Below are 26,288 nucleotides of genomic sequence, written 5' to 3'. Positions count from 1 at the left end.
AGCCATTATTCATGAATTATTATGAAAAATTAAAATATACGTAAAATAGGATAAAAGGAGAAATGATATCCACACTTCCTTGATTTTATAACAGCATTCCTCTCTTTATTTAATCTCCACTTGAAAGCAGTCGATCGGAATGCTAATCTGCCCAAAACAATGGATAGACATCTAATTGTTACTATCATTGGATGGCTAGGATCCTATGGGAAATTTTCGGGTTATGAAGGCTAACAAGATCATCATCAATCCTGGGGCCCACCTTCTCGATTTGTAAGTGTTGTGACACTGAATTCAAAAGATGGTAGGCCTCATCACATATAAAAGACATCCACATTAGATGATTTGACAGCCTAGGATCTGATCAGAACAACCATCAGGCAACTTCTTGTTCAGATGATGAATGGATGCGATGTGCCCATTTGCTAAACCACGATTTTGATCAAAGGCCTGATCACAAGTATTAGGATCATCCAATCAGGGTGAGATGATCGGAAAATTACCAATGACCATCCATACATGTGTACTCTCTGGGTGGTGGGCCATGATTTGAAAAAGGTCAAGGAATCAAGGCCGTGCATCCTTTACCAAAATCTAACAAAAAGGAACATAACAAGGCCTTACACAAGGCACAAAAGGGGCAGAACAAAACCCATTACTATGTTCAACAAAAAACCATGGATGTCAATCTGCCCATTCCAGCTTTGGTTCAACAGGCAACATGTATCCACAAAGATCATTACTTTGCAGGAAACAAATACCTCCATAATTTCTACTTATAGAGGAGAAAACTGAGAAAGAAAAATAAGCTTACGTTCTTTGAGAGCCACTCAAGCTTCTCTCAAGATCACACCCTGCACCACACCATCTTTCTTCTTGCCTGCCATTTCCTGCATCTTCAATATGGATCTTTATTAAAGAGTAGATATCTCTTTCTGGTTTAGCCAACAAGAACTCACATTTCTAATGGGCGACAAATTACTAATTAGTGATAGTTCTCTAGGTATGCCTTTTTTAAAACATACCATTTCTTATTAAAGGGAGAGGGAAAGCCCAATAGAGAGAGGCCCTTATCAATGTATATATGAGTATGCTTTCTGACAGAGTTAGTGGTGAGTGTAAAGAATTTATGTAGGATTAGCATGAAAAGAAGAATTGGATCTCAAGAGTAAAAAATTACAAACAAAAAGCTCAACCCCTACAACGGATTTGAACATGGCTTGAACAATTGGATCTCAAGAGTAAAAACTTACAAACAAAAAGGTCAACCCCTACAACAGAAGTCAGCCAAGAATTTCAATCTGCCAATGATCTAAAAGGATGATAACAAAAAAGTTGCTAGACAATTTCTTTCAATTTTCCAGCATTACCAATTTTCATTGAACGATAGATACCTGCAATAACGAGGAGGGAGTTGTTTCATATCATTGACACTAAGTTGAAGTGATCAAAGGTTCACTTCTTGTCCAGCCCATGGTTAAGCTTCACTATTGATGATGTCATCACCGAGGCAAACATTGCGATTAAGAACAACCTTGTTGTATCTCCAACATTCTCATGGCTTGCTTACAAACCACTGTGCATCCTCTATACAGCATATATAGCCAAGCCACTGTCGTGTATGGTCCCAAAGAATTGCCTCAACACCTTGTTTCAGGACACAGACTTGAACATGGCTTGAACATGTAGAGAATTTCCATGATAAGCGCTATGTGGAGCACCATAAAAGCAACTGAGCTGCCTTAAGATATGAAGGATTCTCCTCTTCTAGTGAGTCACTTTAGCTTGCTTTACCCGTGGCAGGGTTACGGCCAAACTGAATGATCATTGGTTTACCTTTGAAAACATACCCATTCACTAGATTCTGCAACCAATAATTGCAATTAACTATAAAACAAGTCAAGGGCTCATTATTGTGTCAATGCAAATACAAAAGGTACAGAATAGAGATTAAGGAACGGAGAGAAAGCAAGTTACAGATTGATAACGACAGAAATAAGTTCATCAATGGTTAGAAACCACAAATTGTTCAGCAACCTCAAAAACTCGAGGGATATTTTTCTCATTATTAAGAAATCAGGCCTGCATTGGTCATCCCGGAAAAATTACTAATTTTGTTAAATGACAGTAAAATCAGCCTTTGCATCATCCAAGATATCCTCATGGCCTCCAAAGTATCCCTCTAGGTTCTATATTGTAAGATAAATGTGTAATACTATCAAAATGGGAAAAGCTACGGAAAAAGGAGATGTGATGAGTGATGACCCCCCTCTCCCCCCCAAAAAAAAAGAAAAAAAGAAAGAAGAAAGAAAGAAACATGAAACAATGCATTGGTTCATCCTAGAAAAAATAATAACTATGTGGGCGAGTTCATTATCAGTGACAGTTAAATCAGCCATTGCATCATCTAAGATAACTTCATGGCCTCCAAAGTATGACACTAGGTTCCATATTGTATTATAAATGTGTAATATACTTAGTATTTAGAGAGAGAGAGAGAGAGAGAGAGAGAGAGAGAGAGAGAGTCTTATCAAAATAGGGAAAAAACAAGGGAAAAAAAAGGGAGATGAGATGGCCAAATCAAATGAAACTAAGAAGCAGCACATTGGATCATGCATTGCCGCGCACAGTGTTTCAAAACAGAGAGCAAATCCTAGTTCACTCGGCACGATACGGACGAGTACTTGGTTGACGCGGCAGATTAATCGGTTAACGCGCTCATAACTCTGTAGAGTCAAATCAGTTTTGATTGACTTTGAACGGCAAAATGCCGACTCGGACAAGAATGCGGCCAAGGTAAAAGGAAGCTGACTTGAGGCAGTCCATGATGACATGGGAGAGTTTTGAAACTATGGTTTGCCACAAATATTGATTCCCAAATAATGTGTTGCAGAACAGATAGAAAATCGGATTTTTTTCACTGTTGTAGCTGATTTGGAAATCTAAGGATCTGATCCAGTTCCAAACCTCAACTGCAAATGTGAGAAATCCAAATCTAAATCTTGTGGGTATCCAAACGTGGACTTATGGTTTTGGTTTCAGTATGCATTTTGTTTTCGATACGAGTTTTATTGGGGATGGAAACAAAAAACATTTTGATCATTTCGTGTTGGCTTTGGTGACAATTTAAAACCATGCTATTTCTTTATGCCCAAATGACCCAAGCCACCGCAAATGGTACAAAATGCCAAAGGATGTGCCCTTTCTCGCCAAGGTGCACACAATACCAATCTTCAAGAGAAGCTTAAAGTAGGGCAAGAAGGTCCATAAGATTCCAAACTATCTAAGGATCCAAACCCAAACCCCATGAGTCACGTCGCATTGAATGAAAATGCGGTTACTAGTCCTCCTAAGATTATTTTGTACTTACATGGAAGCAAACTTTTGCAAGTCAGCTTGATAGGACTTATCGTCAAAAGTAACAGCTCACTGAACAAGAAGTCCTCTTTTTCTCCCCCGACTAATCAACTTACCTAAGGGTGATAAAAGTGGTAAATGGAGTGCAAGAAAGTCTTTTCAAAATCATTCCTTCTCTGTTTCTCACAGGGAAGAGAGGAAATTAAGCATTTATAATCCCTTCTTCTCAATGTAAGTGTTGTGCAGATGTCTTGTATTGTGGCATTTAAACAGGACCCTGACGGAATAATGTGCGCGACGCACACGCTAGTCAATGGGTATTTCCGTAAATTTCTCCATGTAGTGGGTTTCTCTTAAGGGTATTTCGGTAAATTTCTCCATTGAGTGGCGTTGATATATAAGCCACGTGTTAGGGTTGCGGGATCAGGTTTTTATTCTTTTGTGTTTTCTTGGCCAAGAAGAAGAGACTTTGTAACCCTAGACTGAAATAGTGAAAATCTCTCCCCGTAGACGTAGGCAGTGCCGAACCATGTAAAATCTTGTGTTTCTTGTGTGATTATGTTTCTCTGCATCATTCTTTTGGTATTTTGTTGCACATCGTGTTCGATCCGTGTTGAGAAGTACTTCTCGGATTTTCTACAATAAGCTCTTCTTAGAAAAAACAAAGAAGAAAACGCTTGAATTCAATTAAAGTTACGATTAAGTTAAGTTGACATGGTTTTCAAGACCTAAATCAAGTTTTAAATTCTTGTCCTTCATACTAACATACAAAAAAACATGATGGAGGAGCCATGGGAGATGTGCAGTTTTACAATCTACAGATAAAATGATCCAGCATTAAATCCAAATCATATTTTGTAGATCACATACCAAAGCATGATGAGCAAGATCAACTGATGGAAACGTCACAAATGCTTGTCCCCTCATTCGTCCCTCCTGAAAGTCCAAAGGTTCCATAAATTTGACGTGAAAAAAGCAAAATAACACTCCTACTGTATTTGCATCAGCTCATCAGGAAGCACCCTTGTTATAATCTTGAAAGAGCATTCCACCAAAGCAACCATTGTTTTGCACATATATAGTTCTTAAGTGTATGCATAATTGTTGAGCAATATTTTCCACCGCAACTAACCACCAAAAGAATATGACTTATCGATGTAAGATTAGGCAAAACAATTGCAAGCTAAGAAGAGAGAGTGGAGCACTGGGTTCAACAAACTCTGGGTGACCTTAGAACATTCGGTGCATTCCCATAATGGTTAGAGATGTCAAATAAAGTGCATGTAGCCATATACATTTTAATAACTCACTACAACTGCAGGGACATTATATTGAAGATTGCCTAAGATGAGACTATAAAGTTAGGGCCTATGGGCAATTTTCCCTTACGCTGAGGATGCATTTCTGTACAACGATACTAGGTCCTCGATTATTCTATCCTTCCGAATGACAAAAATAACAATAAAAAAGCAAAAAACAGAAGTTCTAGCACAAAACAGTCAAAATTCATAGACCCCCCTAGTAGTTATGAGGATGTTACGATCGATTTTGAGAATTCCTTTGGACTTCATTCCAATTATTTGACAAATGTAGGTTTCTGTCAATTCTGGCCCAATCGATTGATTGGTATAACGAACTACAGGAAAGTTATGTTTGTTCATACTGGGCACATCACTCTCCCACACCCTATGAGAAAAGAAATTATCAACCTCTGTTACATAGGTACTGAAATTAAATCATTTAAAGAAAAAAATGAAGTGTCATTCATGGGTATAACACACATTTGAAGCATCTGCATATTATAGTGCGACAAAACTTTGCAACACTGACTCGACACAGCACAGAAACCACTAAAATGAAAAGTTTACATTTGCACACTTCTTTAAATTCACATTAGAGAAGCGCATAAACCACCTTCACATATACATTTATAAGAATGAAGAAAAGAGCATTATTATCAAATAACATATTTATAAACAAAATTGAAACTTTAAACTGAATTAAATTTCTGAGTAACATAATAATGAAACATAAATCACATAAATTGACGAGAGTGAATATTGAAACTGTGTAAGCATTTTCTATTATGTTTTTTTTTTTTGTTTCTATGTTGATAATTTTAGGGAAATGATATTTTCACTCCCCCTGCATTACGCGCACGCTCCCCTTATAACGTGATTTGACGTCAAAAATCGTTAAAGTTGCCCACTTTTCTCGTCAAATCACGTTATAAGGGGAGCATGCAAGTAATGCAGGCGGAGTGAAAATATCATCGCCGTAATTTTATTTCAGATATTTTTTGGGACATAAATCAGATATCTCAATTGTGTGTAACACAATCACAAGTTCTGGGCTTGCACAGAATATTGGGGGGGAAAAACAAAAAAAGAAGGCCATCTATTCAGGGCCTAGGAGATGTGCTGGTTTTATCATAGAAGTACTGGATTTGAGCAGAGAATCAGACCCATCTTTTTAAAAATACTTCGAGCTCAGCAAATAACTTAGTGGAGTACCTTGCGTAAGAGGGAGAAGGGAGTGTGTGTGCCTTATTATTGGGAATAAACCCCATGAGTTGGTGCGGTATTAATCTTTATGTATTTTAGTGTTTAGAAGGGGCAGCTGGTCTCATCTCTACTTTTGTCTATATGGGTTGATGTACCTCTTTTAATTTAACCAAGAATATATTACTGTCAATGCCTTATTTTTACATTTTTGAAAAAATTATCTACTGTTATCACTCAAAACAAAACAAAAAAAACACAACTGTGTTAGTGATAGAAGAAAAAAAAAGTTATGGGGGAGAAGTCACCTAGGTAGGTTAACCCAACGATAAACAGCTATGGAATTTCAAATTAAAGTTTTCAGGGAATTTCAATACATAAATACAGAGGTTATATATGCACACACAAAAAAATCTTTGACAAATAGATCACCATCAGCATATGTCTCACGTGCATTAAGCCATTAACATAACATTCAGACCACGGTAATGGATTTTCAAGATATAATTTTAAGCGGTTTTCAAAATATAAAAGCAGAAATTCAATGAACAAAAAATGAAAGATGAGCAACAATGAATTATACGGATCTCACCTGCATTAACTTTACATTTAGCCCAGATTGAGCTCCCTCAATACTACCAAAAAGTGATCCTGCATGGGGACGCTAGCATCAGAACATGACTCAAAAAGCCTTGCTATGAAAGCAAAAGATTAGCAGTCATTGAAAGTAAAGCTTCATTAGATCAAAGGGATTACATTATTCTGCTTGGAAATCTTAACTTTTCACTGGACAATTAGGAATTTGGCACCTTTCAAAAAAAAAAAAAAAAGGAATTTGGAACCCATAAAAAAGAAATGGAATTTGGGTTGCAATGACCACTTACCAAATATGAAGTAGAAATCATCAACAACCACATCTTTTGCCAAGTTCTTGATGTACAGCACAGTAGCCGGATCTCCAGCAGTATAATTCTGCAAAAATAGAAAGTGGAGGCTTTTATACTAATCATTCATCATCCATATTCTTTACCATTATCTGTGACAATTGATTTAGTAAAACTCTTAAGATGAAGTTCATTTAAGACAAAACAATGATAACATCCAAGTTTACTGACATTGCATATCAGGATCAAAGATCAAAACTTGAAATGAGATTTAATTAAAGGATTTCATTGCAAGAAGTCCTCCATCTACAAGTGACCATGATGTCCAAGACATAGAGGAAGAAGGTGCAACCGCCACGCTACCAACCTAGACAGTGGCTGCTAGCATAGGACAGTAACCAAATAAACAAAAGTACATATCGGTCATCAAGTAGTACCATGGGGTGGTAAAATGACTTGAAGTTCTGGTAATTTATTTCTCTAAAATGAATGCCAAAACAGTTCCTAAGATAACTTACGCTCACTTTTAGTGAAAAAACCTAGCAGGATGAACAGTAGCTGCTATGAACCCTACTTCAACATTTCATATAATGGAAATGAAAGGGAGAAGGCATTATTACATAGAAAGCCTCCCAGTCATGAGGTGAAATGTAGCGCTAAAGTCTTATAATTTTGTTACCAATGATCTAAGAATTTTTTTGTGTGCTTATCAACATAGGAACGAAAAATACGAGAAAAGGCAAAAGTGCAAACAAAAACAGCATTCCTGAATTGAAAAGACATCAACTGCCCCCCTCTCCCCCAACACACACACACAAAAGGAAAAAGAGGGGGAAAAAACACCTTCCCCTTCCCCCCCTCTTTCCTACATCAATCAACTTTCTCCTCAAAAAGGTATCATCAACCAATTCCTATGGAAACTTGAGGTGCACATCCATCGGATTGCGGTTCCTTCAGTTACCTGAACAATGAGATGATTGGGGAAAGCCTTGATCCCAAATGAGCTTCAATGTCCATTAATTCTTCAATCCCCAACGGGCCGGACAAGAAGTGAAGAAAAAAGCTAACACCGGTTCATGATCTCTAATTGAACCCCCTGCTCCCAATGATCCTGGATTCCCAAGCAAACTACAACCAAACTTAAAAAGTACCATTTCCCATCTTTCCAAAACATCCACTTGCCTTGCCTCACTTTTCACATTTTCAAATCAATTCCTTCTAGTCTCCTCCCATCTGTAACCTCCAAATTCTTCACGAATAGCAGCATTCTCACCGGCAGTATCAGAGGTATCTTGTCAGCAAACTACCAACGCTGACATAGATTGGGTCCTGTGCATAAATGCATTGACACTCGAAGATCGACTTACGGCTAAGCATGAATTTTGGCACATTCTTAGTCTCTTGAATGAGTGAGAAATAAGATACTGAGAATGCCTAGCTACAGGCAAGGTTTTAAATTTCAGTTTCGGTTTCGGTTTTAGTCGCCACAGAAACAGAAACATTTCGATCTTGATTGGAAATTTCAATGGAAATCCTGTAATTTCCTGGAAACGTATGGAAACATATGCAAATTATAGAATTTTAAGATGAAAATTCAGGAAATACTAGAATATGCACAAATGCACAATTAGAAACCATCACATAAGCAAGATAGCTATACCTAATGGTTTAACAACATTAAACACCTAGTGACGTGTTGTCGTGCAGGTTTGATTCTTCAGTACATAACACATTTCACAAGTAATTGATAAAACTATTTATACATAATACATAAACCACAGATCACGTGCAATTCATATAAATATAATTATGCAACACATACTTATATAATATATTACTAATACACTTACGATTTTGATTTCGCTATGTGTTTCAGTTTCAGTATGCATTTCGGTGAGAATGGAAATAGAAACATTTCGATCGTCTCATGTCGGTTTTGGTGAAAATTTAAAATCATGGCTACAAGCACTTCTTAGGGATATGAGGCTGCACTCGAAGTTACTTGATGCAGTACTTTTTTCAGATAGTGTGAGTCCAATTTAGATTGGCACCAACCACTTCCTTATCAGCAAAGCAAACACATTTAAGTCAATTGTCACTTTGTTATGATTCATAACTCAAACAACATGGCAACATTTCTCTTCCACATATTTCCACAGATCAGCAGATAACCAGCTTCTTTATGAAGACATTACTTCTACACAGCATCAACTGTTGGTTTACAATCTCTCATTGATACAAGGTAGAGTTTGACGAGAGATGTTGATTATATGTTTGGATAGGGAAGTACTATAAATTTTTGTACATATTTACTGTTTAGAGTGGCTCTATGATTAGGGATATAAGTCATTCATGGTATCTATACAGTTCCATATTTGGCCGTACGACCAGAATTATTTAAAAAATTCTATTGTTTTGGTCTCTTGTTGGCATGTCCTCCTCAACCCTATAGATGAATGGATATAAAATGAACAATTGAATTAATACTTCTAAGTTCTCAGCTAAATGCTCACAGAATTAAATTAGCCAAAACAAAACATTGTGCCAGTTTTGAACAAAACAATACAATGTGCTACATACACCATTCAAAAAAAATGTGCTACATACTAAATAAAAGATTAAGTCAGAAAGAAAGAACCCCAATGCTCACAGAATTAAAACCGGCCAAGACATAACACTGTGCCAGTTTTGAACAAAATAATACAATGTGTTACACACTGAATAAACGAGTAAGTCAGAAAGAAAGATGTTATGTTTGCTTTGATATATGCAGACAACTAATGCCTAATGGGGAGGTAAAAAATATATTCAAGAATGTTTTAACTTACATTTGCCCTTTATTTATCCCATTTGCTAGATCAACTTATACTTTATCAACTACAGTCTACAGGTCAGAAGCCTTACATTACCTTGAACATCGGAAGTGATAAGATTTCCTCCGGAGGCAACTTCCCACTCTCTATTTCTTGTGGGGTTGCATACACGTTTAGCTCCAAACTCTCCTTCGCTGGATCATTTGATTCTTTAATTGTACTGTCGTCATTTGTCACTCCACTTTGTGGTGGCTTTGGAGCAATTTTGATCTGAAAACAAACCAAGACAAGGAACTTACCAAAGTATGAAAAAAAGACAACAGAACCAACTAACAATCGAGATTCAAGAATGAACACAAAACCTGTAGAACAGGATTTTTCTTTTTTATCATTGGGATCTCTTTTGGAACCAAAGGAGCAGGCTTTAATCCAACAGCTTCATGTGCCACGCCTTTATCAACTGCAGGACCTACAATAGCTTCTCTTTTCGCACGCTTTCGACTTTGCACTGATATTATTGAATCCCTTCCAGCGTATTTTTTGCCATCAACATCATCCTGGGAAATATCGATTCCAATAACAGTTGCATAATGGCTACAGTCACAGGACAGTGACCCAGAAGAAAAGTTTTAATGCCTAATATGCACAGTAAGATAATTCGATAAAAGTAAAAAAAGAAAAAAAAAGAAACAGAATACTTCTTCAGAAGACTCCAATTCCGACTCGTCACTAGACAGATCTGCCGGGTGAGGCTTTGCTGCTATAGGTGGAGGTGGCGGCGGCGGCGATGGAGGTGGAGCAGGCACTAAAGATGGTAAAGGTGGAGTGGGCAATGCCATACGGAATGGAGCCGGAATATTCATTTTGTTCATCAAATGTAAAACCTGCGAATAAGGTGAGGCTTTTGAACTTTAAAAACAGGAAGCTCAATTTTTTGACAGTTTACAAACTGAACTGTCTAATCAAAAGTGTGTGAATAACCAGATATATATTAATATATCTGGTGGAGGTCCTGCCTAACCTCAGCTTACCGATCAAAAAAATAACTGTGTGAATAAATGAAGCACATGAAAATAAATGCTAAACAATAATTGTATGGCGCAGAAGCAAATTCTTACGTAACTTGAGTATAGAAACGAGGAACAGCAATGAGAGCATTGACAATGTTGGTCAGTATATTTCCATCTGGAGGTGGATAAGCATACCTGTAAACAAGCAGAAATTCGGCACTGAATAAACCAAGGAGAAGACTTTTCAGAACACAAAGTTTATATTGATTTTAAGGCAGTACTGTATGGTATATTATATATATATATATGTGTGTGTGTGTGTGTGTGTGTGTGTGTGTGTGCACGCGTGCGAGCGCACGCTCAAGGTTACAGCACATTTTGGGGTTGGGCCAAAAAGAGCTGCCCATATTATACAGAAAAACGCTTCGAAAACACTCAAACAATCCATTAATTCAATAACATGTTTTCACGAACTTGCAAGTTTATAATTTAAACCATATGTAATAGATGAAGTTATGAAGTTTGAAGAAAGCATAATTGATCGTCAATCCAGAACAAAGCAAAATGAGTATACAGGAATATGCACTATTTTATAGGGACCGATAATCACAAAGAAGAGACACATACTCAAGATGAGGAGGAAACGGGTAGTCAACACCAAGTCTTGAAGCGATAGGTTCGCCAGTTGGTACTGAGCCGCCCTTAATAAGAATTCCACTAATTGGAGCCTCAAGTGGACAAGTTGAGGCCTTCCTGAATTGTCCTTCTTGTTGATTCTTGTTATATGATGTTGCCCTGCCAGCTCTCTCTACTGATAAAACTTTCCCAAGGAATCTCAACCTGAAATAACAGAAATTTTTTTTTTAAAACAACCAGAACTAACAGGAAAAAATATTAAAACTACAATGCCACGCTTTTTAAAGATATAATTCATATTCTGCTAGTTTTGAACTGAGGGCGCATTTCCTAACAATTAGAAGCTCTTCGGAAAAAAGGTGTCCAAAGAAACTGCAATTTCATAAAACCCGTCTCAAATAAATACGAAACAAAATCGCTGCTGTGGCATCAAGAAAGATAAGCACCTGTTTAGTTGTGATTGTGCTTGAGAAGCTAAAGCTTCATCCTTGAAATCCACAAAGCAGCAATTCCTCAACCTGCTCAGGAACAAGAAAAAGTAGAAGTCGGACATACAAACAGAATAAATCAAGCAATTAATACAGGTGGCGTCAAGCGATAATATTTAGGACATGAGGGGCCACAATGCTGAGGTCAAAAGGCCATGTTGGACAGCCAGTGACCTTAACCTACTGTTTCTCCAATAGATAAAGAAAGTGTGACTAGTGGACCAACTTCCCGTAAAGTTTACAAGTTCACTCCATTAATATAAGGGAAACTCGAAGACTATAACTCTCGGCTTTAACAGGTGTAATAACCCTTTGATTATATTTAAATTAAGCTCATCTCTCCTCCATTGTACACTATGCAAATTCCTAATCGCATAATCGTGCACAAGGATTGAAATTTCGATTTCGGTTTTCGGTCTCAGACAAAAGGGAAATTTCGGTGGCAATTTTGGTTTCGGTTTAAATTTCGGTTTCAGTTTTAAATTTCGGTCCAAACCGAAATCCGAAATTTTGGTATTTAACATCTCCAATTTCCCATATTGTATTACAATGTTTAGCTTGACTTTGTGACTATCTATATCTCTACTTCTTCTTACAGACCAAATGTTTGATTCCTGCTTATCCATCAGCAAAAGAAGTAAACAAAGATTGAAGACTCAGACAGGCAGCGGAACTATAGAGAGTTGTATGAAACCAAATAAATGGCAGATTAGTTCTAAATTCACCACCATTTTAGTTTTTGAGTTAAAGACACCATTGAAAACATTGTCCTGAAAAAGGACCTGAACAGGGGGAGTTTTCTGTTTCGGTGATTTTCAGCATGGAGAAGGGTAGTTTCAGATGGCTGTTAACTGCAGTTTATGGAACATGTAACCCTCATAGAAGGGCAAAGTTCGGGGTCAAGCTTGGTACTATATTAGTGGTTCAAACATCAAGAATAAAGCATGAAAGAAGGCACTAATGCTACTCAAAAATTCACTACGAGTAACAATCTGTTATGATCCTAAGTGGTCTAAGGGCTTAGACTAACCGTGTTCAGTCAGTCTTGGGGCCTTTGGCGTATTAGTTAGGTACCTATCATTTAGTATAAGAGCCAACACAACATCTCGTGATTGAGTCATGGAAGGGACGACCAATGACTGGAGCAAACTGAGTGAAAGTCATCACGGAGTGGGCCGCTGCACAGAAGGAACAACCTTTAACAAGGGTTACCAAAAAAAATCAATGTGAGACCCATCACAGAGTTGGGCTGTTGATAGAAGGGGCGACCTGTGAAAAGAGCCACTTGAAACAACCAAAGTGAAAGCCATCAATGAATGGGTCACCAGGAACATCGGGCTGCAGAGCGTGGTGGAATGTTACAATCCTAAGTGGTTTAAGGGCTTAGCCTAACGAGTTCCATCAGTCGGGGTTTTTGGCATATTGATTAGGTACCTATATTGAACTTCAAACCCTACTATTGTCGTCACTCATCACAGTCTACTCGTATGATAGACATTGAAATGAGGAATTTAACTCTTTAAAATGAATTGGGAGCAACAACTCAAGACACCCATATGAAAATCACAACCTTTGGCATTGTAATTTTGTCAAAAACCATAAGACACCAAAATCAACTACTTTTAGTCCTACATGACCAAAATCCAGCATTCCCATGTCAAAATTCCAAACCAACATTGTTACAAATTCACATATTTATAATCTCAGAGTTGGATATAGCATCATTAAGAACAATAAAAACAAACATTCCCATGTCTAAAAATACCAAATCAATAGCATTACAAATTTATAATTTCAGAGTTAGAATTTTCATACCGTCCACCAGCACAGGGTCGGATCGAGGATGCACCGTAGTGAGAGAAGAGGCGAGATAGAGTTTCGTGAGGTATCGCTTCAGGAAGATGCCTAATCAAAAGGGTTGCCACCGATTCTTCGAGTGGTTTCGGTGCCTGTTCTCCGAAACCCTGGTACACAAAACCCTGTTTCTGAGAATCTGAAGAAGGAGCAGCCATTGAAGAATCTATACTATTCAAGTGCGAGGACTGATATTAGCCCTAATTACAACTTTCACGAAAGTAGGGTAGGAGCTTGCTCTCTTGAAAAGCCTCAGGTCCTAGGGTTAGGGTTTTCATTTTTTTAGATTTTGCTCTAAAAATTGGGGAAATACTTTGGGGCGAATTTAACAGCACGCGAAATTTTAAAAACAAGGTACTATGGGGCCCACATTATCTTGTAATGGGGCCCACCCTTTTGCTCTAATTGGAATTTGGAAGGCACATGGTGACCAAAATATTACAATGGGCATACTGTTCATCGATAGGGTCCAATCAATGAATTGCACTAGACTATTGTTTTTTCACACCATATTAATCGACTTAGGCCTGGTTCGTTTTGGATTTTGAATCCAAATTAAAACTGTTTGTTGATAATAATAGGCAGAGATCCAGTGGTAAGCATGGTTGATCAATCGGGTGATTTTCTCGCCTATGACAGATCCCATACCACCCCCCCCCCCCCCCCCCCCCCAAAAATAAAAAATAAAAAAATGATCGTCACGTTTTTCCATTTCTTACCATGATCAAAGAGAAAATTATGTTTTTTACCGGGGTATCACATAATTCCTTAGCTTAGGTACCTTATGAGTAGACTAGGCAAAACCCCTATATGGCTCGTCTTTTTCTCGATAAAAAAGCTATGATTTGTGAACACGGACACGAGTGTCGACACGATTGACTCTAATTTTCAGTACAATAATCAGTTTTGGACTAAAATCTAAAAAATAACAAGTCCTTAATTATCTGATGCCCGACTGTCAAGTCAGGTGAAGGTGGTACTTCAAAAGTACCACCCTTGGTATTTAATCCAACAGCAACGTCTTAAAAAGGTGGGCAGCTGTTGGATCAAATATAAAGGGGGTACCATTTTGATGGTACTTGACGGTCGGGCACCATGTAAAAACTCCCTTAATTAGTAAAGGAAGTGGGTCCAAGGTTTCTCCATCACATGCAAAATTCTGAAGCAGAAAAGGGTCATCTCTAATAACCACTTGATTTTGATTAGAGAGTGATAAGAAGTTTCTCCATCTCTTACTTGGATTTTTTGCATTGGAGTTTCAATTCAATCACATTCTTGATTTCACATGGGCTCTCTACTCAACAACATATATAACACTTTGGAAAAAAAACGACAAAATTAGGATTCAGGAGCGAGAGTTGGCTGAAATCAGGTAGAGTTAAAATGTAGGAGAAATTAACTGGACATTTTTGAAACCTTGGATTTTTCTCAAGGAAAAAACAATATGCAATTTTAAGTGAAATAAAAATAAAGGGAGTGAATGAAACAAAATTCGTAAATTTTATCTTCCAACCAATTGAGACAAACTGCAATGGAAATTAAAGCAAACAAATTAATTAAAGAAAAACGATTTGATGGAGTACGGTGCTATGAAGTGGGCCCTATAGCAAGCAGGGCCCACATTCCATCACCCTTTAAGTTTGACGAAAAATGCTAAAACAACTATCACTGTTAGGGGAAATGATATTTACGCCCTTTTTATCACAAGGGACACCCATTTGCCAGTGTACTTTGCTATCAAAGCCACTGAATTTTTCCTCACAAAAAGTACACTAGCACCTTTTTGCCATAGATACACTAACGGTGGGTGTCCCTAGTGATCAAAAGGGGCGTAAATATCACTTCCCCACTGTTAGGAGTATTCCCTAATGATCAATTTTGAACCCCGCATGGAGACGCTGGATCTTGTGATTAGTCGAGAAGTGAGAAAAAAAATTTTCTATTTTTTTTAGAATTTAAAATAATTTTAGGTGATGGATCTCCCTCAATTGGAATGAGTAAAAAATAAAAAAATTAATTCAAAATATAATAACAAAATTCCATTCCTTACAGAAGTAGAATACCAGCTATTGGGGGAGATTCTGACATTTCACCACACCCAAACCCCCCCCCCCCCCCCCCCACCCCCGGCCTGCGCGGATTATGTTGTTTTTTAACCAAACAGGCAAACACTAAAAAGGCAGAATTGGATTCAAATTCCAATTCCAATGCCTGATTCTGACAATCCAAACACACTGAGAAATATTGATTTTTGTGGGTCTTCTTACCAATGGGATGTCCGTTCCCCATCAGTTCCTATCATTAGCTCCACAAATATTTCAAATATTTAAGGGATGGCAAGGAAAAGAAGGTCGTGGGCGGCGAAAAAGATAGAACTAATGAGATATGATTGATATATCAATGATTATTTCGGAATATCAAATTCCAAACTACTCGAATTTGACTTGTGAATTTAGAGTTCTAAACGTCTTAGGATAAAAGCCAGAGAAGATCTACATTCCATCACCCTTTAAGTTTGACGAAAAATGTTAAAACAACTATCACTGTTAGGGGAAATGATATTTACGCCCCTTTTATCACAAGGGACACCCATTTGCCAGTGTACTTTGCTATCAAAGCCACTGAATTTTTCCTAACAAAAAGTACACCAGCACCTTTTTGCCATAGATACACTAACGGTGGGTGTCCCTAGTGATCAAAAGGGGCGTAAATATCACTTCCCCACTGTTAGGAGTATTCCCTAATGATCAATTTTGAACCCCGCATGGAGACGCTGGATCTTGTGATTAGTCGAGAAGTGAGAAAAAAAAATTTCTATTTTTTTTAGAATTTAAAATAATTTTAGGTGATGGATCTCCCTCAATTGGAATGAGTAAAAAATAAAAAATTTAATTCAAAATATAATAACAAAATTCCATTCCTAACAGAAGTAGAATACCAGCTGTTGGGGGGGAGGAAATAGATTCTGACATTTCACCACACCCCAAACCCCCTCCCCCGGCCTGCGCGGATTGTGTTGTTTTTTAACCAAACAGGCAAACACTAAAAAGGCAGAATTGGATTCAAATTCCAATTCCAATGCCTGATTCTGACAATCCAAACACACTGAGAAATATTGATTTTTGTGGGTCTTCTTACCGATGGGATGTCCGTTCCCCATCCTATATCTATTCAGATCGGGGATAAACAGTTCCTATCATTAGCTCCACAAATATTTCAAATATTTAAGGGATGGCAAGGAAAAGAAGGTCGTGGGCGGCGAAAAAGATAGAACTAATGAGATATGATTGATATATCCATGATTATTTCGGAATATCAAATTCCAAACTACTCGAATTTGACTTGTGAATTTAGAGTTCTAAACGTCTTAGGATAAAGCAAGAGAAGATCTACATTCCATCACCCTTTAAGTTTGACGAAAAATGCTAAAACAACTATCACTGTTAGGGGAAATGATATTTACGCCCCTTTTATCACAAGGGACACCCATTTGCCAGTGTACTTTGCTATCAAAGCCACTGAATTTTTCCTAACAAAAAGTACACTAGCACCTTTTTGCCATAGATACACTAACGGTGGGTGTCCCTAGTGATCAAAAGGGGCGTAAATATCACTTCCCCACTGTTAGGAGTATTCCCTAATGATCAATTTTGAACCCCGCATGGAGACGCTGGATCTTGTGATTAGTCAAGAAGTGAGAAAAAAAATTTTCTATTTTTTTTAGAATTTAAAATAATTTTAGGTGATGGATCTCCCTCAATTGGAATGAGTAAAAAATAAAAAAATTAATTCAAAATATAATAACAAAATTCCATTCCTAAGAGAAGTAGAATACCAGCTATTGGGGGGGGGGAGGAAATAGATTCTGACATTTCACCACACCCCAAACCCCCAACCCCCGGCCTGCGCGGATTGTGTTGTTTTTTAACCAAACAGGCAAACACTAAAAAGGCAGAATTGGATTCAAATTCCAATTCCAATGCCTGATTCTGACAATCCAAACACACTGAGAAATATTGATTTTTGTGGGTCTTCTTACCGATGGGATGTCCGTTCCCCATCCTATATCTATTCAGATCGGGGATAAACAGTTCCTATCATTAGCTCCACAAATATTTCAAATATTTAAGGGATGGCAAGGAAAAGAAGGTCGTGGGCGGCGAAAAAGATAGAACTAATGAGATATGATTGATATATCCACGATTATTTCGGAATATCAAATTCCAAACTACTCGAATTTGACTTGTGAATTTAGAGTTCTAAACTTCTTAGGATAAAGCCAGAGAAGATCTACATTCCATCACCCTTTAAGTTTGACGAAAAATGTTAAAACAACTATCACTGTTAGGGGAAATGATATTTACGCCCCTTTTATCACAAGGGACACCCATTTGCCAATGTACTTTGCTATCAAAGCCACTGAATTTTTCCTAACAAAAAGTACACTAGCACCTTTTTGCCATAGATACACTAACGGTGGGTGTCCCTAGTGATCAAAAGGGGCGTAAATATCACTTCCCCACTGTTAGGAGTATTCCCTAATGATCAATTTTGAACCCCGCATGGAGACGCTGGATCTTGTGATTAATCGAGAAGTGAGAAAAAAAATTTTCTATTTTTTTTAGAATTTAAAATAATTTTAGGTGATGGATCTCCCTCAATTGGAATGAGTAAAAAAAAAAAAATTAATTCAAAATATAATAACAAAATTCCATTCCTAACAGAAGTAGATTACCAGCTATTGGGGGGGGGGGGGAGGAAATAGATTCTGACATTTCACCACACCCCAAACCCCCTCCCCCCGCCCCCCCAACCCCCGGCCTGCGCGGATTGTGTTGTTTTTTAACCAAACAGGCAAACACTAAAAAGGCAGAATTGGATTCAAATTCCAATTCCAATGCCTGATTCTGACAATCCAAACACACTGAGAAATATTGATTTTTGTGGGTCTTCTTACCGATGGGATGTCCGTTCCCCATCCTATATCTATTCAGATCGGGGATAAACAGTTCATATCATTAGCTCCACAAATATTTCAAATATTTAAGGGATGGCAAGGAAAAGAAGGTCGTGGGCGGCGAAAAAGATAGAACTAATGAGATATGATTGATATATCCATGATTATTTCGGAATATCAAATTCCAAACTACTCGAATTTGACTTGTGAATTTAGAGTTCTAAACTTCTTAGGATAAAGCCAGAGAAGATCTACATTCCATCACCCTTTAAGTTTGACGAAAAATGTTAAAACAACTATCACTGTTAGGGGAAATGATATTTACGCCCCTTTTATCACAAGGGACACCCATTTGCCAGTGTACTTTGCTATCAAAGCCACTGAATTTTTCCTAACAAAAAATACACCAGCACCTTTTTGCCATAGATACACTAACGGTGGGTGTCCCTAGTGATCAAAAGGGGCGTAAATATCACTTCCCCACTGTTAGGAGTATTCCCTAATGATCAATTTTGAACCCCGCATGGAGACGCTGGATCTTGTGATTAGTCGAGAAGTGAGAAAAAAAAATTTCTATTTTTTTTAGAATTTAAAATAATTTTAGGTGATGGATCTCCCTCAATTGGAATGAGTAAAAAATAAAAAATTTAATTCAAAATATAATAACAAAATTCCATTCCTAACAGAAGTAGAATACCAGCTGTTGGGGGGGAGGAAATAGATTCTGACATTTCACCACACCCCAAACCTCCTCCCCCCCCCCGGCCTGCGCGGATTGTGTTGTTTTTTAACCAAACAGGCAAACACTAAAAAGGCAGAATTGGATTCAAATTCCAATTCCAATGCCTGATTCTGACAATCCAAACACACTGAGAAATATTGATTTTTGTGGGTCTTCTTACCGATGGGATGTCCGTTCCCCATCCTATATCTATTCAGATCGGGGATAAACAGTTCCTATCATTAGCTCCACAAATATTTCAAATATTTAAGGGATGGCAAGGAAAAGAAGGTCGTGGGCGGCGAAAAAGATAGAACTAATGAGATATGATTGATATATCCATGATTATTTCGGAATATCAAATTCCAAACTACTCGAATTTGACTTGTGAATTTAGAGTTCTAAACTTCTTAGGATAAAGCTAGAGAAGATCTACAAAATTTACTGGGAATACCAAGACCTTCGGGATCACCTAATTTTTTTTGGTTGGTAAATTGGGATTGAACCTTGACCTCTAGGTTGAAGAACAAACCTTTGACCATTGAGATAAGAGGCTCAATCCCATCCGGGTTACCTCATGATGGCTCACCGTCCACCAGATCAGTAGTCCCAATCGCACGTGAATGTTTGCTACTTTAGCGAATACTTCATTAAAGACGGATTGCAACCTTAAGCCAATATTACATTAAGGTCTTACTAATTTAGACTATTTTGAGAGGAAATGTGGGTTAGAGACTAGAGATAGGGAAGTGATATGAGCACAACCATGTTTTGATATTTGCACTAATTCATCTTGTCTTTTATTATTTAAAGAGCTGTCAAAGGTAGGTTATTAGAGTTCCCAAAAAGTTTTCATAAGCCAATTATTAAAGAAAAGACAAGCTGGGTTTGTCAAATTATTAAAACAACGTTGTGCTGATATCATTTATCTAGAGATTTTCTGCTTCATTGTCAGGGTGGTACTTTGAGATGAGATTTCAGTTCGTTGACTCAAGATCTACCATATTAAAAACCAGTCATTTCCTCACACAGACCCACGATCTTCTAGGGCAGCTGGGTCTGAGCTTTCATGTTGGGGTCTTTCCTACCCAATCGACCTTACATACATATTTTTTTGGTTCAAGAAATGATATTCCCACCCTCTATGTTTGTCTTTTCTTGAAAATGATTACATTTCACCCCGTCTTGTTTTTATTTTTTTTTCTAAATAAAGTCATTTCAAGGGAAAAAACAACAAGAGGCGGTGGAAACATCATCTATCTTTTTGCTGGGTTATGTTAACACCTTACACATGTATCATGTATGTCAAGCTTGCTATCGATCTTTTCAATACACACGTATATTACATCTAATTTTTTATAATGAGATTATATTGATCATCTTCACAATAATCATCGGGCATGTCACCATTGATTATGATATATAGCTTTGAGTGCCGATTCTTCATTCTCCTTCCTACACTTCTTGCAGTAAGTTCATCCAAGCCATTGATTGTCACCGACCTCCGGTAGGATGCAATCCGCACGCAAAGCTAGGCTATATTCGCGATGGAAGTTTCACTAATTGCTTATCATAACCACATTTTAACACAAAGATAGTTCAACTAAGTAATCGTATAAAACAGTTTTCGCCGGCCCACCAAATTTTGATGATTGAGACTGATAACTAATGGTCTTCTTGAGACCCAAAGCTCTATACCAACACTCAACCAGTGTTCCAAAGACGTGCTTAGAATGATCCCATGTTGCGTAATCAGACAAACACAACACTAAACATATATAATCAAGATTAACATCTAATGAGCTTCCAGAAGTCTTTTAATTGATTTCGTCGATCATACAGAGCGACACGACACTGAAACTGATGCTCGAACCATGACAGTAGACCAAATTAGGCTGTGCTCATGTGTTCCATATTGATCTAAACCAAGATTAGCTAATCAAATTCAAACCTCTATGATTACGATTAATAACAAATAAAGTTCTCAAGAGGCTCTAAATGACTACATTTCTTGCTCAGAGATTCAAAGCAATACTCAACCAGCATCCAGAAGCAATATAAGGCTCGTAGAGAAAATGCTTAGGCCTTAAGCATTTCCTAAAACAAAGGTCCTTGGCAAATGTCTTACACATCAATTGCTTTCAAGAGCATATTAACTATAGGGCACACGCAAGACTGAGACTAGAAAATGGTTCTTTAGTAGTCACTCCACGTTTTAACTGATTGTTATATTAAGCTACTAATTGATAGGTTTAGGGGTTTTGCAGAGGCTTCTTCACCCAATCTCTCTAAATTGAAATTTAGATTGGATTAGCTATCCCGTGAATAATTTCTTTCGTGATCTAATGCAAGATCTTGAGGACTATATTATAATATTAGAGACAGATACTGTGTCACTCTTTTGGTCTCTTCTAATATTGAAAATGATATTTTCACCCATTTCGTTTGTCTTTTCCTAAGAGTGAAGTCAAATCTCAGGAAAAGACAAACAAATCGAGATGGAAATGCATCCACTTTTGGGAAAAGACTAAACAAATAGGCATTGTTTTAATACTGACAGTCTAATTTTGAAATTTTCTAATGAGCTATTAAAATAATTATTATTCCCCAAAAGCTATTCACAACCAATCATTGAAATGTTTAACAAAGTGAGGCGTGCAACTATCAAAAGAAGGGAGTGCAGATATCATTTTCCCTTGTATAGTATAGATTAGTCTAAACATAGGTTTTGTATAGAATAGCAAATACAGTATATATCCTTTCTTTTTGCCCATTCCGTCACACGTCATTGCCATTCCATTAGACCATTTATTTAGGGCAGTGATAAATTGACCCCCCAAAATGATAAATCGACTCCCCATGTGTCTATCTCTCTCTAACTCAGAGGAGAGAGAAAGACACATGGGGAGTCGATTTATCATATTTGGGAGTCGATTTATCACTCCCCTTTATTTATTTATATAATGATAGTGAGATCATGGTTTTAAATTTCGATTTCGGTGGAGACCAACACCGAAACCACCCAAAACTGCAATGGTCATTTATTTCGGCCAAAATTTCGGAATTTCTGAAATTTGACCCAAAAAATCTGTTTTTTTTAATTAATTTAATATTTTACCGAAACTTCGACCAAAATTTAATAGTGAATAAAATATTGGTTTTGATTTTTGTACCAGATTTCGACCTAAATTTTGAAATTTTGGTGAAAACCTTGAGTGAGAGATATAGAAGAATCACGGAATCCCATCCTTCTAGCTGAAACAAACGATAAAAAAGAAGATATAATACAAATAATCTAAACTAAACTAAAACGGGCCCGCCACGTCACCTCCCACGTCAGCGTGACGAATGTGACGTGGAGATTAAGACGAGATGAGTTGAGTCATCGGATGACGTCATCCGCGTAACGGAAGAGGCTCGTAGGTTTTAGTGTGGTCCCCACAAGGACGCGTTTCGTTCTTCGAACTTTTTTTTTCTTCCAATCGTGGCTCGCCAAGTGTCAGCTCGCTAGGCTTAGCTCTAGATTGGAGGCGAGTTTCTCGAAAGCCTCCCTTTAACATTCAAAATGACAAATTTATCCTCCGGATTGAACCTACTGTATGTGAGTTCATGAAATTAGAAACGTACCCTCACTGATGAATAAGACAAAATCTAAACCTGTAAGGCTGCTCTCATATGCAACAGCCCAAGCGTTAACTGCCTTCTGCAATGGTCTTTAGCAAATCCCTTTACAGTTATAAGGAATCTTCAATGCTTCCAAATACTATTAATTTGCAGTCTTATATGAGAACATGGTTATAAAGTTAAATTTGATTATGTACAGGGTTGGACCTATAGCTCAATGGTTGAGTCTTTGTGTCTCAACGTGGCAGGTTCGATCCCAGCTTACCTACCAAAAAAAAGATTATGTACTAATGATTTTAACAGCTTTAGACCACATAATTAATGGATCAAAAGAGGCCATGATATCCTAATTGCAAATAATTTCACTTGCAAAAAAGGACCCATCTTGGTGGCACCAAAGATGTCCTTATCAAATTAGATTCTAATGATAAAATTATTGAGTCTAATTTGAAGTGATCAACGAAAACCAGCTGATTTACTATATAATTAGTTATGCCTACTAGTGACACTAGCAAAACTCTATATGATTAAGGTTGCAACTTGGGTTGGCTTTTACTAGACCCCAGAATAACCTGGGTCAAGTTTAGAAATCACGTGTCTTTGGGTAGTTCAGGTTTCAGGTTGAAAAACCCGCCTGATATTGGTTTTTTTTCTTTGTTGTTCTCCGTTGTTTTTGAAATGGAAAATGATTTGGAGACCGAGAATAGGACCTAACAGGGAACTTGCAATGAGAATATGCCATGAAAAAAAAAATTACTTTTTTCAGATTTCCCTAAAATGAAGGGTTTGCTCACATCACTTGTGATATTGTGGCGTGAATCAATTTGCTGCGACTCTTTCTAGGTCCTATTCTCGGTTTCCCTAGCATTACTCTTTTGAAATTAATTAGTTACTATCCTAAGCTAAACCTTGAAAACCCTATACGAACCAACCTGATTAGATGGGTTTATAAATCACAATTAGTTACTATCCTAAGCTAAACCTTGAAAACCCTATATGAACCAACCTGATTAGATGGGTTTATAAATCACAGGTTTTCCCATAAAAACTCGACCCGACATGACCCAAGACAATTTCCCAAATTGGCTTCTGGAAAACGCCCGACCCAAGTTGCAACCCTACACCAAATGGATGAAAGCTGGAAGTTCTACTATGTGTTGTACCACAGTGTTTATCGTAAATTAACCCTAATTATGTTTTGAGTAATCTTCATAATTTATAGTTTGAACTTTGAAGGTAACTTGGGTGATAAGTATCGATTCAAGTAGTCCATGACAGACGAGTTTTTTTTGCATGGTTGTATATATATAGAGGAATATGTTCGTGCGCTCAAGCTCTAATAAGGAATGGTGCGCTTGAGTGTACCAATCACATGGGTCCCACAATTTCTGTGAGGATCCAAACCATTCATTTGCAAGGGCCTATCATAGATAGGGTGTGTACCAAAAATCAGCTCCATTGAATCATCCTAACCCCTCCAAAAGTGGAGGGAAAAAATGGGCAGATTTGTGGTCTGTCCATTTTGACCTCCACAAATGGATGGGTTAGGATGATCCTATGGAGCTGAGTTTTTGTACACACCCTATCTATGTAAGGCCCTTTCTAGTGAATGCTTTGGATCATCCTAACAATGTGAGCCTCATTGGTTTGAGAGCTCAAGCTCACCATAAGGTTCCAACGCTCAAGCTCACAATCCTTTTTCGCATATATATATATATATATATATATATATATATATATAAAAGTTTCTCGGGAGTTTCCATAGAAAGAACGGATGAAAATTTTCAGTCATACTTATAAACAATCTGAAGTCAAATATTGTAGCTGGTTTAGTAGAGCCTCAAATCATATCCTGATTATCTCTACCAAACATTGTAACCTCTGGGTAGTATTTAAGAGCTCCATTTACTACTAATGTCAAAGTCAAGTGCTATTTTGAATTTGATAAATGGAGATTTTTTTTATATTTGTAGTTTTTGTTGGAATATTCCATTTCATACACTGCAGTCCATATTGAAGAGTACTATTCCACAGGAACTCACCTATACCTATACTCCCTATACCTATACCTATATCTATACCTATACATACATTACATACATGCATACTTATAAAATGAGTATGCCCACATGGTGTAATCTAACAGTCCATATTGAAGAGTACTATTCCCCATGAACTCACCTATACCTATATCTATACCTATACCTATACCTATACATAAACATACATTACATACATGCATACTTATAAAATGAGTATGCCCACATGGTGTAATCTAATATAGGCCTTTCATTTGGTGGGTCCATCGTGGAGATGACTTAATAAAAACCAATCTCACGCATCAAGTATTCATAATTCATTACAAGAAAACAGTTAATAGAGACTACCATTAATTGGACAGGGCACTCAAAACATATGGCGATGGATAAAATTTCCGTCGTGATATATTTTAAGAATAATACCAATTGAGTGATTAATTTCATCCCCACAGTGACGGTCACTAAAGAGGAAGCACCAACGATGACCGACCATCCCAACGCTACATATTTTAATAAAATATGATTAAATGACTTATTTCACCCCTATAGTGACGGATTTTGTATAACAGTCGATATAAAGGTGTAATCAGCAACAATATATTTTATGTCGTTGTTAATTTGTTTAGAATGGTGACAAAAAAATGTAACCATTGCTAAAAGTTATATATGGCGACGGTATAATAGTGACGGGGAAAAACCGTCGCTTTTTTCTTGTAGTGATGAATGCACACTAAACCTTTGTTTAGCTATGAAAATAAGGGAAATGATAAATGCGCCTCTTTTCATCACATGGGACACCCAACTGCAGTGTACGCGGCAGTCAAATCCGTTGAATCTTTCTAACGGGAAGTACATCAGCCCCTCTGCAGTCATTGATACACTGTTGTTGGGTGTCCCAAGTGATGAAAAGGGGCGCATTTATCATTTCATGAAAATAACTAACCCAATAATCAGATCCAAAGTTAGTCAAAGGCTCTGGTTAAGTCAACATAGAAAGATGGGAGAGCCCAGAGTACTCAACACACCTATTTAATTGCCATAATAGTAGGTGTCTCATAGAAGTTCTAGTTTTACGCTGTAAAACTAGTAGTTGTTCTTACATGTCCGCAATGGATCAACTAAAAAGAAAAACTTTACAGTGAAAAAGTTGAGGTATTCTAAACTCACATGAGCCCTGGTAGAAAAGGGCTACAAGGGTGGCACCATTGGAGCCATGTCATCCCGGGTGCACTGATAACGGTAGAAGCAAATGACGTGGATTCAATGGTGCAGCCCTTGTAGCCAGGCGCAGAGGAACATATAGCGTGGGCATGACTACGACTCCCCCCAATGACTTCCAAAATCCCTTTTATAGTGGCATTTTGCCATGCAGACGTTTTACCCAAGAAATTGTTTTACAAGAGT

The 26,288-nt window shown here is 37.5% G+C and overlaps 1 protein-coding gene across 4 annotated transcripts; it reads right to left on the bottom strand.

The window, feature by feature from the left end:
* Positions 1-1,155: 1,155 nt before the first annotated feature.
* Positions 1,156-13,841, bottom strand: LOC143877654 (RNA-binding (RRM/RBD/RNP motifs) family protein). Of its 4 annotated transcripts, none has more exons than XM_077379829.1 (11): positions 13,505-13,836; positions 11,648-11,719; positions 11,193-11,405; positions 10,679-10,760; positions 10,254-10,439; positions 9,918-10,112; positions 9,652-9,825; positions 6,743-6,830; positions 6,451-6,509; positions 4,228-4,293; positions 1,156-1,864 (listed from the first exon to the last, which is right to left on the bottom strand). In XM_077379829.1, exons 1-11 carry the CDS (start codon positions 13,699-13,701, stop codon positions 1,781-1,783), a joined length of 1,416 nt encoding a protein of 471 aa, XP_077235944.1. In that variant the 5' UTR covers positions 13,702-13,836; the 3' UTR covers positions 1,156-1,780. The 4 variants fall into 4 exon arrangements, 3 of the variants coding, with proteins under 3 accessions (XP_077235944.1, XP_077235946.1, XP_077235945.1); XR_013250693.1 differs by having other exon boundaries at positions 1,793-1,864; positions 9,647-9,825; positions 13,505-13,840; XM_077379831.1 differs by lacking the exon at positions 4,228-4,293 and having other exon boundaries at positions 9,647-9,825; positions 13,505-13,841.
* Positions 13,842-26,288: the final 12,447 nt, after the last annotated feature.

Source organism: Tasmannia lanceolata, unplaced genomic scaffold (genome assembly GCF_043159265.1).
Source record: "Tasmannia lanceolata isolate RefF3 unplaced genomic scaffold, GAP_Taslan_0.1 ptg000005l, whole genome shotgun sequence".
NCBI lineage: Eukaryota > Viridiplantae > Streptophyta > Magnoliopsida > Canellales > Winteraceae > Tasmannia > Tasmannia lanceolata.
Note: the sequence above shows the minus strand (reverse complement) of the source record. Positions and strands in the feature narration are given on the sequence as shown.

Excerpts from the sequence above, each read along its gene's own strand:
- LOC143877654 (XM_077379829.1), bottom strand. The coding sequence starts at position 13,701 with ATGGCTGCTCCTTCTTCAGATTCTCAGAAACAGGGTTTTGTGTACCAG. Across the intron at positions 11,720-13,504 it reads CGACCCTGTGCTGGTGGACG|GTTGAGGAATTGCTGCTTTG; the intron begins GTATGAAAATTC and ends GTTCCTGAGCAG. Across the intron at positions 9,826-9,917 it reads AGAAAAATCCTGTTCTACAG|ATCAAAATTGCTCCAAAGCC; the intron begins GTTTTGTGTTCA and ends GTTTGTTTTCAG.